The following is a 14,490-nucleotide window of genomic DNA, read 5'->3' as shown; positions in this document are numbered from 1 at the left end:
AGTTCTGGAAATTACACTTGCACTAAAATGTAATTTAACTCTTCAAAGCGCCAAACGACAATTACTTTATTTCTCCTAGATCATTCAGCAACCTTGCTCTAAATGATCTTGGAAAAATGAATCAATTTTCATTTAAGAAATTGTTCAAATTGTGTACAGGTTTGCCATAGAATATATGATAAAAGACATCTGAGCCGCAATACCTCAAGGCCACAATCAAATTAAATCAAAAGCGAGCTCAAGAATCGATTTAAGTAATTGATATGTGAAAAGCTCAGCCCACTCCCTTTCGACTTATGTGACTACCGCCTAAGGGCCACGCCTCTATCTTTTTTTTTTCAGCATCAACAACAAAGTGAACTTAACCACACAATTTGTGCTCATCTGCTGATGCTGATGCTGACGTTGCTCCACATCAGATTCTCTATCCCCCTGGAAAGTTACGTTTACCATCAATTTTTTACGCCATCGTCCCACATGGCAGAAATATTTCATTACAAAGTCAGCACTAGGCAGCAAAAGCAAAACATAAAAAAAAAATAACTTAAAATAAAATAAAATAAGATAAAATAAAAAATATCTGCGTAACGCCAGCGAGTTTATAATTTAATTTAAAAAGCGCAGAGCAACTGCAAAACAAAGCAAAAAGTAAAATAAAAAGCAAAATAAAATACATAATTATTAAAATAAATTAAATGTCTGCTGTTGCCCTCATAAACTCACGAGCAGCCAATTAAAAGCACGTCGGACGTGGCTAGTTTTTTGCTCAAGGGCCTCAGAGAGTCCATATTCGAAATGGGCCAAGAAAAGCGTATGTGCTAGCAGATGCTCTATAAAGGCATCTGCTCTTTAGCTGATGCTCACATTATGATAGTAATTCAGTCAGTTCTTTATTAATATATTTCAGTTAAAAAACAAGAGGTAAATCTATTAAGAAGATATTTTAAAATTAATAGGTAAATAAAAACAACTAAATAAATATATATTGATAAATATATTCTTTCATATTTTAATAAATATTATAGTATTTATATTATTTGTTCAATCAACTTGTAAATCAATTACAATTTTCTTTGACATGTAGTGAAGTGAAAAAAGCGAAGTAGTTGCCTAGGGCGGCAATTTATTATTTGAAGAAATCTGCAAAGCTAAAATGAATATTGATTTGCTGCCAAAATCATATGGCAATTAAAAAACAGCAATCGAGTCTGACTCAAGTTTCCCTTGATCTGCAACATGTTGGAGCCTGATAAATACTAAGAAAGTGCATAATATAGGTAAATAAAATGAATAAAATAAAAGCTATAAAATATCGAAGTATAGAAAATCTACATAAAATAATAAAAACATTTTAAGTATTATTGTCTTTAATTATTTCAAACAAACAAACAGAATGAGCGAGAACAGCATAATAGAGTGTGAAATAGATAGAGGAGAGAGAGAGAGAGAGAGAAAGGGGTAGTGATAATGCTAGGCAGAGAGAGATGTAAAATATCTAAAACAATTAATAAATAAAAAATAAACTGTAAATAAATAAATATATACTGTAAAAATATATGAGAAGTATGGGAGGCCAGTAGAAGAAAAGCAAGAACAGAGATAGGATTTGAAGAAAATATATGAGAAAAAGAATTCCAGAGATGAGAAAAGAAACAAATCGGAAAGTTAAGGAATAAGAGGAGCAAGCAAGCAAGCAAACTAGAATACAAAAGTAAAGAGAAATTTAAAATATTTAAGAATAGAAGTAGACAAACGAAATAGATTCAGGAAAATGGAAACAAAGGCAAACTAAAGCCAAGTAAAAAACTTCTGCTTGAGAAATTCACCCCACCCCCATCTGCAACTGCTCCAGCATCGCCCATGCAGGCAACCCAGCAACGTAATATACCCATTTGCCATTGCTATGCTTTGGTCTTGTAAAAATCGCTACCGCGGCAATTTGGTTGCATTTTCACACGCGTTGCGCCGCAAATGGCAAAAAATTGGCATGTGTGTGCGGGGTGTGTGGGTGTAGGTGGGGGCTTATGCAATCACCCGTGCCCTTTTACCTCCATTTACCCTTTTTAGCCCGCTCTGCTCTGTAGTTCGCACACAAAAGGCAAGTTAATAAGAGCATGTGCCGCATGTCCAGAATGGCGAGCGAAATCCTCGCAACCTAACCAAACGGCCGGCGAGACCACATAGTCATCCACACACACACACACACAGAGAGACACTTGCACTCACACACTCCCACACTCACACTCAAACAAGTTGATGCTGGCAGCCTCAGCGACTAAATCGCTGAACACCGGCTGAGCGCCGGCTTCGGTTTGCCCTCAAAGGTAGGCAACACTTTTTGTAAACTGCATTTCGCTCTACCTTGTGACAAAAATTCACAATTAATTCTCAATTTATTGTATGTGTGTGGGTGTGAGCTTACATTGTCATCTATTAGACTGTTTATTGAGCGCCTTTCATGCAGAATATGCCATCTGACACGATGTGTGTGTATATTATTTAATCGTGTAATTGATAAAGTCAATTTGCTACGAAATTAAATATATTTTGTGTAACTGCATATACCTGTGTGTGTGTGTGTGCGTGTGTGTGCGTTTGTGTTGGCTTTTATTTATAGCAGCTGTCATTGATCAGCTTAATGATATGTGAAACTCAAACTATTTTAATTAATTCTTTGACTGGATTTTACACATTTTAAACAATCAAATTTCACCTGTCTGCCCTGACATTCGTATGTCAGACTAACAGACTTAACAGACTATTAATAGTATATATTGTATGTATATTTAAATAAATTAATTAGAAACAGGTAAGTTAATGTTCTTTAAAAATAAAAGTATTATTTATTACATTAAATTTATGTGTATGTCCAACTCGTTAAGCTGCCAACTAGGTAGTAGAAAGCCTGTTTAAATAAAATAATACATATTTAAAAAAAAAAAAAAAAAAAAAAAAAAAAAAAAAAAAATTTATGTGTCATAATTAAATCTTACCTATATATGTATATTTAAATAATATGTCTTAATAGTTTTAAATAAAATTATACTCACACTAATATCGAAATCTTATATTGAACGTGCACCAACTCACACTAGTATAGTAATCTTATATTAATACGTGCACCAACAAATAATATCTCACCACATGGTGAGTTTTTGCTCAGACTACTGCAAAAGCTTCAGTGGCACTCTTAAAGCTTTTAACATTTCTCCATTTCTATTGAAATAATATGAAAATAGCTTTTAACAGTGGAAGCAACAACCATTAAGAGCTTCTACAGTAAAAGCTTTTATGATAATGTTAAGAATAACAGTAAACGGGAATGTAAATGAAAACGGTAATGTAGGTGAAAATATATTCTGATTTCATAATTTAACTAGCCGTACATTTAGTTAGCCGTACAGAGAAGAAAAGCTTGTTCGCTAAATAAATTGTATTTTTATGGTTTGTTATTACATACATAAGAAAAATATATAATTTACTTTATTAATTGACATAGTGCTTTATAGTAAGTATTTATGTTTTGTGAACAGATAAAAATGATCAAACTCCATCAGAGCCGCTGAAAAATATTGTGCTGTCGGAAGTTGTTCAATTGCTTATTTACTTATTTATTTTTTCATCACCCTTCCTCACAAACTTACCTATAATATATTTATTCTTATCATAAACAAAGTATTCATAATTATCATAATCATTAGTATAAATAGCATAATCTGCATTTCAACATTTTCACGGTCAACATATTCGTTATAATAATAATAAAATTCAATTTGATTATTATATAAATATTTATTTTTGAAAAAATGCAGAGCTGTGCTGCGTGGAATGCAACTGTTTCGTAGCAGGTAAGAAATGCGACTGATCTGGCACTGCAGAGGCTCCGCATTTTATAGCCAACAGAATCGCACTCATGTTCCACTACTCATAGAAAAATCTCTCTCTCTCAGTTTACAGCAATGTTAAGATGGAATGGAATGAGTGGAACATTATTTGATATCTTATCATTCCCAGGGCGATAAAAGCGATGCCTCGCAACGCCACGGCAATTGTGTGAAGATATATGTTTGCTTTAAGATAGTGCAAATGATCTTAAGAATCTAGCGGTTATCTAGCGACCACTAACTCTATGCACTTTGTATCTAAATTGTTTAGTGTATGTGTTTTTATTCAAATAGAAAAAAATTTGATAATAAATTCATATTCATATGTGCCCTACATATATCTATGATTCAGAGAGGGAATACGCATTAGAAATATTGCAGAGTCATTGTAGCTTTGCAGCATCATTGATGATATTGAAGAATTCACAGTGAGCAACAAACCTAGACGATTTCTATACAGAAGCTAGCGGACTTTCAATACTCTTGTTGCAGATTATACTATACTATATAGAAATGTGAATAAAATAAAAGATTATAATTACATATTTAACTTATTTAAATTATAATAAAATTATAAATATATATGTATAGATATACATATATACATTTTTTTAATAAAAACAAAAAAAGGTTTTTGCATAGGATAAAATTAATTTAATGCCAAAGAAATATATATATTTTATTTATTGCTTGTTTATCATAAATATATAAGCTATAATTTAAAGTAACTGATCAGTCTCAGCCATATCAATAAATAAAATAAAATATTATATGGTTCACATTGAAAACCGCTGAATCTGTTAAATCAAACAACAGTGGAATGAGTCACTGTAAGCGGATAATAAGCACTGTCATTTAGCAAAACAAATGATAATAGGTCTGTCTGCGCTTATCAATGCCTATAAGTAGAGTCGAGAGTAGATTTGAGTTAGTTAGTCTTTGGTCTGTGGCAGCATCAGCTGCTCTAGTTACAGTTCTAGTTCCATTCACAACATGGGATTCGTGCTAATTGTCTTCTCGTTGGTGCTCACGTGGCTGTTCGGCTACCTGAGGCATTGCTACACCTACTGGGAGCAGCGTGGAGTGCCACAGGTGCGCACCCACTTCTTCTTTGGCAACTTCTTCAAGCTAAAGTCCATACACCACAGCGAGCTACTGCAGGAGACCTACGATGCCTTCAAGGGCAAATCCAAGGTGGCCGGCACGTATGTCTACACACGTCCGCTTGCAGTGGTCACGGATCTGGATCTGGCGAAGACCATACTCATCAAGGACTTCAACAAGTTCGTGGACCGCATGGATGCGCCATTCAACTTGGAAAAGAATCCGCTGGCAGGTCATCTATTCAATCTGCACGGCGAGCAGTGGCGAGCGCTGCGAACGAAGCTCTCGCCCACCTTTACGAGCGGAAAGATCAAGTACATGTTCAGCACGATCACGAGCGTCGCCCAGCAGCTGGACGAGACCTGCCGGCAGGAGGTGGCCGAGAGCGCGAGCAGGGGCCACATCTTGGAGCTGCACGATCTGCTGGGTCGCTACACAGTCGATGTCATTGGCAACTGCGCCTTCGGCATCGAGTGCAACAGCCTCAAGAATCCGAAGGCCGAGTTCAGGGAGGTGGCACGCCAACTCTTCACTGGCCACAATCGCAATGTGCGCTGGAGTCTCTTCAAGCGGACCTATGCGAGATTTCTGGAAAAAATGCCGATCAGACCTCGACATCCGCACGAGGACTTCGTCAGCTTCTTTCTGCGTCTGGTGCGCGACACAGTCGAGGTGCGAGAGCGTGAGCATATCAAGCGAAACGACTTCATGGATCTGCTACTCGGTCTGCGCAAGACGGACGAGAAGAACGGCCTGACCGTGGATCAGCTGGCCGCCCAGGTGTTCGTCTTCTTTGTCGCCGGCTTCGAGACGAGCTCCAGCAACATGAGCTATGCCCTCTACGAGCTGGCCAAAAACCCCAACATCCAATCCCAACTGAGAGCCGAAATCCAAAGCGTACTCCAAAAACACGGCAAACTCACCTACGAAGCTATGATGGAGATGTCATACTTGGACCATGTTGTCAACGGTGAGTGCTTAGACTAAAGTCGAGTCCATATCAAGTTGCCTATCTGGCCATCAAATTCAAATATGATACGCTGCGTCTGCTGTGACATTTCACACAATTTGCTGTGCTGGCAGCTTGATTCGCATGAAAACAGTTGGAGTGAGTGAAAGCACTTGGAATAATGTCGATTCAGAGTAAACAAAATAAATGAAGACCAACAACAGGTTTCTCATGCATTCAGCAAGGCAATAAGAAAAGTGAATTATGATAGAGAATGTTTAAAAGAATATCACTTTAAGCAGACTTTGATCTCTAGAGATTATGGGACGAAACTAGATATTGACTAAAGATAAACTATCAAACTATTATATGGCCTAGCAAGACAACACACCAATGGGGGTACTTTGTAATATGTATAACAGTGTATAACAGCTGTCAACTATATGTCCATTCAGTGCTCGCTTCCATATCAAGTTTGTTTCGTTGTCTGCTGAGAGTTTTAAAATAATCTTTAGTGTACGAGTTCTTTATGTTAATAATATAACAGTTCTGAACATCTAAATACGTCTGTCTGTTGCCTTAGCAACCATTTTCTGATACTCGTCATCTCTGTAATATATGTGTTTCTATAATAATAATATTAATTTAATGGGCAGACCTTGCGAAATTTTTAGTAATATTATACTGTATAACAACTCTCAGCTCTATTGTCTTTAGCACCATTTTCAGATTCATTCTAAATGTTTGAATATAAATAGAGTAAAGTATTCTTACCCTAAACCCCTCAGCTATAAAGTATTCGTTTTCTTTCGAATCCAGCTTTGCTTTTATTAAGGCCCAACATCAGCATCAATCAATTGATTTCTTAGTGCTAGCAATATTTATATCTAGAGTCTCTGCTTAATTGCTCAAGTCGTCTTTTAGAAGTGCTTAAAATCATCTCTCTAATCATCTCTTGGCTCATTTTGTACTTCCAGCCTCTCGGGCGACAATGTTTTTGGGTTTTCGATGACTTGACAATTGCTTAAACTATATTTACTCTATGTTTATGCTCGTAAGCAAGGCCTTGCCATAGTGGCTTGCCCACTCACCTTATCTGAGTGTCTATCTCATTTTTTATCTGATTGCTCTATGCGCACCTGTTCAGGCCACTTCTGTTTATATCTACTGCTAAAACTTTTGTCTAGTCTGTCTAGGCCTTTATGACATTCGCTTTATAATGCGTAATTATCTCAATTCACACCCCTTTTAAGTGTAGCCCAGCTGACACTGTGTTTCATTTTACCTAATATTATCTTAACCACTCTCTGGCTTTCTCTCTTCTCCTCCCGCTTTCAGAGACTCTCCGCAAATATCCGGCGCTGGCGTCTCTCACCCGTGTTCCCTCCGAGGACTACAAAGTGCCCGGCGATGAGGCGAATATAGTGCTGGAGCGTGGCGTGAGCGTGCATATACCGGTGCGTGCTATACACTACGATCCGGAGTACTATCCGGAGCCGCACGAGTTCCGTCCGGAACGCTTCGAGGTGGCCGCGCTGCAGCAGCGCCACCCCATGGCCTTCCTTGGCTTCGGCGATGGTCCGCGCAATTGCATTGGCCTGCGCTTCGGACGCATGCAGGTGAAGGTGGGGCTCATAACACTGCTCAGCTCCTACCGCTTCCTGCTGCCCGCCGATGGCTCCAGCAAGCTGATCATTGGCAACAAGAACTTTTTACTGATACCCGACCAGGGTATCAGGCTGCGTGTGGAGCCACTTGCTGTCTAGCCGCTTAGTATTACAAGTCGCGACGAGTCTCAATAAAGCGATTATCAATAAACAGTAATAAAAACCGAGACAATGCTAACAGTAGACCAAACAAATGCTGCATAAACAAATTCTGCGAAACTGAGAGCTGCTGTCGCCTGCTGTTGCATAGTTGGCAAATTTCAATCAAAGCTGTTGCGTTCGGCGGTTTGAAAGGCGATTGAAAGGCAAACCAAAATTTATAGACGCCGCAGAGCTCAGTTGCCATCCACGGGCTGGCCAACAGCTGCTCAGTCGACGCCAGCCGACACCGACGACACCTCTAGCCACTAAATCACACAAATGACACCTAAACACACACACACACACATATATATATACAGTGTGAGTGAGAGAGGGGGTGGGGGAGTCAGGCTACGTGAGCTGATCAACAAGCAGGACGGCGCCTCACTTGATGCACTGCTTATACCTGCAGCTATTGGTTGCCGAGGTGTGCAGTGTGCATGTGCATGTGCATGTGTGTGTGTGTGTGTGCCTTCCACATAAATCCAAACATTTACAATATTTTGCTAATTAGCAGAATATGTGTGAATAATGAATGCACTTCATAAGCTACAGCTGAACAAAGAGATGGAGGCAGACTCAAGCAGCAAGAGTGTGTGAGAGAGAGAGAGAGAGATAGAGAGAGAGAGAGAAGGAGAGAGGCTGATAAGGGGAGTTGGGATGGGTGCATGGATGCTATGGTAGGTGTCATATTTAATTTATGACTGCATCCGTGTGCGAGCAGCGGTCGATGCAGGCAGCATGCACAGTTGCTCATTTTAGCGATTAGTTAAGGAAGCAGAGTGTCAATTGCGAGTGGGAGTGAGATAGACAGATAGAGAGGAGAGAGAGAGAGAGAGAGAGAGAGTCTCTTAGCTACTGTTGCACAATTTCAGACAATGTGAAATAATGTACGTGGCATTAATCAAAGGCAGGCAAAGGCAAAAAGTTTATCGCCAGGTTGCGGATGTGTGAGTGAATATTACATAGGTAAAAATTTGATTGATTTAGAGACGGAGAGTGTGGCAGAAACAGGAGGGGGAGAGAGAGTGAAATAGTGACTTGTTGACTGATGACTGATAGCTGCTGACTGGTGATTGATCTGTGATGACTGCTGATTGATAACTGGCGATTGATAAATAATGACTGATAACTGATGAAATGATTGATGATAGATGATTGATGAATAATATTGCCAATGAATGATGCTATGATAACTGATGACTAATGACTGATGCCTGATGATAGATGATTGATGATTAATATGGTTGATCGGTAATGACTGATGAGCAATGATTGATGATTAATAACTAGTTTGGTGATTGATGACATGGCTTATGGTCGATGATTGATGACTGATGAGTGATGGGTGATAACTGATGATTAAAGACTGATGATTGTTGATTGATGTATGACAATTAATGACTGGTGATTGATTCAAAACATATGACTGATGATTAATAACTAATGACTGATGACTTATAGCAGATGCTGATCGGTAGCTGATGACTGATAAGTATATGGCTGACGACTAATTGTTTATAGTTAATGGCAGATGGCTGATGATTAAAGAGTGATAATTGATCCCATATGACTAAGTTATTACTGACGACTGGTAACGAACGGTTACTGACAGATGGATACTTAAACAGATGACAAATGACAAAATTTATTAACCGACTAACTTCTTATCTGACTAATCGACAATTATGACCATAGTCATTTCCAGACTTATTGTACTGACTAAAAAATAATTAGTTCACTGGCCAATAAAACTTTCGAAAAACACAGAAATGTGCATTACAATAGCCCAAACAGATTTTGTATAGTCACATCATATTATATAAAACACATTGCTCTTGAATAATCACTTAAATATTTAGTTTTATGCGTGGAATGCTTAAAGTCAGCGCTGAGGATAATAATTGTCACTTATAAGGAACGCATGTCGACTTAGAAATAATATTTTACGAAATAAATATCAAATAATTATATGAATTGATTATATACTTACAAGTTTAAATTCATTGCACTGATAAATATAGTTGCTTGCCTTTCAGATTAAATTATTATAATTATTTTATAATTTTTTGTTTTTCAATTAATTTATAATTGATCGCAACAGATTTAATAGTGATTGGCATATGTTGAAGGACACCTTGAATATGCATATGAGCAAGTCGAAAAAGAACTTCAGATCGTTGCCAACGCACTTGAAAATCCTGGCCATCAGATGGAGGCACAGGCTAAACAGGATTATTGCTAAGTAAAACAGCTCCATCTGGAAGGGAACCGATTCGCGAGGCGACTGCTGAGCAACTGATCGACGTTTGCCTGGCGTGGGCTTTATTTAACAATAATTGATAGCAAGCTATGACTAATTGACGATCGAACGGATAATTGCTGAGCGAAGGTTTTTCAGTATGAGAGAGAGAGAGAGAATAGGAGAGCGCGATGAGTGGTAAAAGAAGTTACTCTTAAGCTGGAGAGAAGTCGACTTGAAATACATATATGTATATAAATATATGTGTATATATATGTACATATAAATAAATCTGTATATCTCTGTATGTGGCTCAGCTTTGTTCGAGTCTGCGTTTTTACTCTTTGTGCAAAGCTAGACTTCTTTATAAATATATTTTACTCTTAAGGCTTCTAATTTATTATGACGATGAGCCTCCTCTCTTATCGCATTTTCTTATATTCTAAATTATTTCAGTGTATTATTTATTTATATATATGTAACTATATCAATATTCTTTATTATTTGGTTTATATTATTTTTTTATTATATTAAATTAAATTTAGTTGTTAATCTATTTTATTTCTATTTCAAAAATATTTGTATATGCATAAATAATCTGCAACTATTTTATATACTAATTATGAAATTAAAAACTATTACATTTTATTTCCATTTTTAATGAATAAAAAAAATATAAATCATTTCACATCGAAACTAATAACTTACAAATATTTAATGTTCTTTAAATTACTTGATTAAATACATACATGAAAAAAAATGGTATATGTGTGTATATATTTATAACAATGTATATATAAAATACAATTATAGTATATTTATGTCAGCTGCTAATAATTCAATTTTATTTTAAAGATGTGTGAATTTTGAGGTCACCAAAAATAAACCATTTAAAAGAACTACGCAGATTGAAATAATAAATAAATAACAGTTACAACTCTCTCAAAAATATAAATGTTATAATTTTGCTACTTTTTGGATTGAAGCATTTGAGCCGTGTTAATGTAATTCGCTCGGCTGACACTATTTGATGGAAATATCTTGTTTTATGCACTTTTAATTGCCAATTTCCGGCTTATGGGCGAAATGCCGTCAGGGCTGTGCCAATAATTCAGGCTAACTTTGTCTATTAAATGCGGCGCATCGTAAAAATGCAAAAGCGAGAATTTAGTTATAATTTATTGAAGCTCCACGTTGACTTCCATGGCCCAGCTCTGGCATGGCCCAGCCAAGCGATCAGCCTTTGCATGTTCATCCGCAATTACGGGGGCTGGGAACGAGGGGGAGCTGGATTGTGGGGAGTGGGGAACGGTGCTGCTGCAGCTGTTGTCGTCGCATCCAACACACAAAACGCGGAAGCGAGTGAAAAGCAATTATCAGGTGTCAAAATTTATATTAGTCTACGCCGAAAAAGGGACCAAAACACAAAAAATAAGAAGGAGGAGGAATGTATGAGACGAAAAGGAAAAGCAAGGCAATAGAGGAAAAGTTGCCAAGGAAGCGAAAGAAACTTGAAAAACAAGTTGGAAGCCGGCGTCGATGTCCTGTGAACCCTTTGGCGCCTCAGGACTTCACAGGCGAAAAATGATTTGTGGCGCAAGTGCATTGGCACGCAATGCAAAGCCAGGACTCGAGCGGCTCCTGGCGAGCGTGGAGCGTCGAGGACAACAAGGACGCGGAGTGTGGGAACGCGCGCTCGGATATCCTTTTCAACATTTTCGCTTCATAACAATCATTTTTACGCTGCAGACATTTTTTGTTTTATTTCTGCTCTTTTGCTTTTTTAGTTTCGGTTTCTGTGTTTTGTTTTCCTATTATTTATTGGCCATGTGCGTGTGCTGTGTGAAAATGATAGGCTAACCAAGGCGCGCAGGTGGGCGTGCGGGGGTGCCGCTTTGATTAGCCACCTGCCCGACCCGATCCGACCCGACCCTTCAGCGAACTAGAGCTGATATATGCGCGCAATTAAGCGGGCAAATGAGACGGGCTCGACGGGCGACTCTAGCAACTCCAGGCCGAGCAGAGCCTGACACAATCTGGTACCGTTATTGAAAAGTGCCAGCAAGGTGTAACAAAGTGTGTGACTGTGTGCATGTGTGTGTGTGTGTACCTAACGCTTAAAGTTTGTTTTTGAGTTTTGATAGTTGCGGCTGCCTGCAGCTGGGCATAAAATTAATTAAAAGCGTCAAATAAAAAATATAGCATGCTTATCGGTGGCCTAATGAATATATTTTCAATAATAACTCACCTGGCTTAGTTTTACAATATTGAATAGACTTTACATCGATTGCGTTAAGCTAGAAAATTAAATATTAATTAGTATATTGAAAGATGAAGGAGTTTATGGTTTTAGAGCTAGTATAATTAAGTTTTATTTTTTATTAATCTGTAATTCACTTCCTTTATATATTTTACTTTCAAAACATATTTTAATCTACTCTATTATAGTTCGTTAATAGAATGAAAGCATTAAATAATAAAACGATTTACTTTATTTATTTATTCAAAACAAAAAAATAAAAAATTAGCAAACCCTATTTTTATATAAAAATAATCAAGTAATTAAGAAAAATTCAATCATGTTTGCAACAAATTTTAGCTGGTTTTTTAGCAGCTGTGCCGCATGTCAATGCCATGACCAATGACAATCAATTTCTGCTTAACACGCACTCGCCAGCAGCAACAACGACAAACAACAAACTCACACATATTCAGAGCTCACGTTGTAAGTATTTTACACACAGATACACACACACACACAGTCGAAATTCATTCATAAATTCGCAAATGCCGCTCCAACGTAAAATAAGCAGAGCAAATTTCCCACAAGAGCGGCCTTCAATTCAATTCGCATTCAATGCGAGCTTCGTGAGCATTTCAATCGTGGTGAATTTCAGCAGCAACCCCCCATTGGATAATGCGCCTCACTCACACACTCGCTCCCACTCACACGCACGCAGCGAGCATTACAAATAAACCAAAAGTTAGAAAAAAAAAAGGAAAACGTGAAGCGAGCGCCCTGCCAACAAAAAGCCAAATAAAATGTAGCCAGCAACAACAAAAATCACAGTTGTCTGATTCGTTCGCGACGCAACTGCCACCGGTAAAAGCCATCCTCTCCCCCACACTCGCCTCAGCCAGCCGAACAACACCCAAGCTGCTCGAGCCTCGAGTGCCGTCATACAGCGCGACCACGACGGCAACACGACGACGAGGACACAAACGATTTGCTGCCTCCCATTCACATGTCTTCGGCTCGCTGCCGCGTTGCTTCGTGCTCGACTCGTGTCGCCTGCCAGTTTCAGTCTGACGACGACGTTCGTGGCGAGCGGTTGTGTAGCAATCGAGTGTGTCCCGGCGCGAATAACTAAACTAGAAACTCTCGAGTGATTCACGTTCGCAACAGTTTGTTGCACTGACAAAAACATGTTGAAAGATAAATGTGAATTATAAGTGTTACGGTTGCAATGTGAACTAAAAGCGCTTGAGTTTAAATCAAAAATAATAATACGCGAAATCCCTGAGAACATAAACAATTTATGAAAATGTTCTTCAATTGCTGGCATAATTAATAAGTAATTAACAACAAGTTGCATAAATGCATTGCAACAGGGAACGAGCGTAGCATACAACAACAAGTACTAATAGGAACAACAATCAGGTTTAGAGCACGCTAGCGTTTCGCTCGCGTGTTTAGACGCGCATCAGCTGCAGACGCGCGCGTTTTTTGCCGCTTGTTGGCAATTTAGTGGAGGCGAATGCTCTGCTGCGTGTTTACTGTAATTATATTTAAAAACTAGAAAGAAAGCAAGAAAGATGAAAAACTAAAGCCATGTTATTTATGCCAGTACTTATAGTTGGCCTAGCCACACCCACCCAAACACACACGCACACACTCTCAGCCCAAATGGCTGGAGACGGTCAATGGTCAGAATAGTCGCGCTCCTGTTGTTGTTGTTTCGTGGCTGAACGCGTGTTTTTGATGTGTATATGAAATATGAAATTTGCCTATAAATGTGTCTGGCACTCTGGCCATGTTTATTGCCTGCCCCGGCACACACAGACACACACACACTTAGACCGTACTTACCGCCTGTGGCATGTGTTGCATAGTTTTAGGCGTGCACAATTGCAATTGCATATTTCATGTTGGCTGCAATTTAAAGTTCATTGATATCCATAAACCGCACTCGCTAACGAAGCCGGCAAATGGCTAACGACATATCTCCAACAAAACATCACAAACACACACACACACAGACAGATAGAGACAGAGCGAGGGACACTCTAATGTATTATACATGCTGCCACATTATTACAACATTTGTTGCAAAATATGTTTGCCATAGATTTTTTCTTTTTTTGTTTCGTTCGTTCGTTTGTTTGGTCATTCCCTCTCGAACTTTGGCCATGTTTGGCCATGGGTCTCTGGCACTTTTTGTGTCATTTGCATTTTGCATAAAACTTTGTCTGCATTCGACTGCTGTGTTTTTGTTGCTGCTC

At 38.4% G+C, this 14,490-nt stretch overlaps 1 protein-coding gene and 1 long non-coding RNA gene across 2 annotated transcripts in view; one reads left to right on the top strand and one right to left on the bottom strand.

Moving 5' to 3' along the window:
* Positions 1–10,068, bottom strand: part of LOC149091749 (uncharacterized) — a 36,803-nt gene extending 26,735 nt beyond the window's left edge. Inside the window, exon 1 of the long non-coding RNA XR_016196394.1 lies at positions 9,739–10,068. This is a non-coding gene — a long non-coding RNA (uncharacterized LOC149091749). The remainder of the gene's footprint in view (positions 1–9,738) is intronic.
* On the top strand, positions 4,801–7,776 carry Cyp6a16 (Cytochrome P450 6a16). The gene is made up of 2 exons (XM_030387075.2): positions 4,801–5,958; positions 7,276–7,776. The coding sequence occupies exons 1-2, from the start codon at positions 4,878–4,880 to the stop codon at positions 7,701–7,703; spliced, it is 1,509 nt and encodes a 502-aa protein (XP_030242935.1). The 5' UTR covers positions 4,801–4,877; the 3' UTR covers positions 7,704–7,776.
* Positions 10,069–14,490: the final 4,422 nt, after the last annotated feature.

The sequence above is a fragment of the Drosophila navojoa genome, chromosome 3 (genome assembly GCF_054131105.1).
Source record: "Drosophila navojoa isolate 15081-1374.11 chromosome 3, UAZ_NAV_1.0, whole genome shotgun sequence".
In the NCBI taxonomy this organism is placed as follows: Eukaryota; Metazoa; Arthropoda; class Insecta; order Diptera; family Drosophilidae; genus Drosophila; species Drosophila navojoa.
This window is presented reverse-complemented; position numbering and strand designations above follow the sequence as displayed.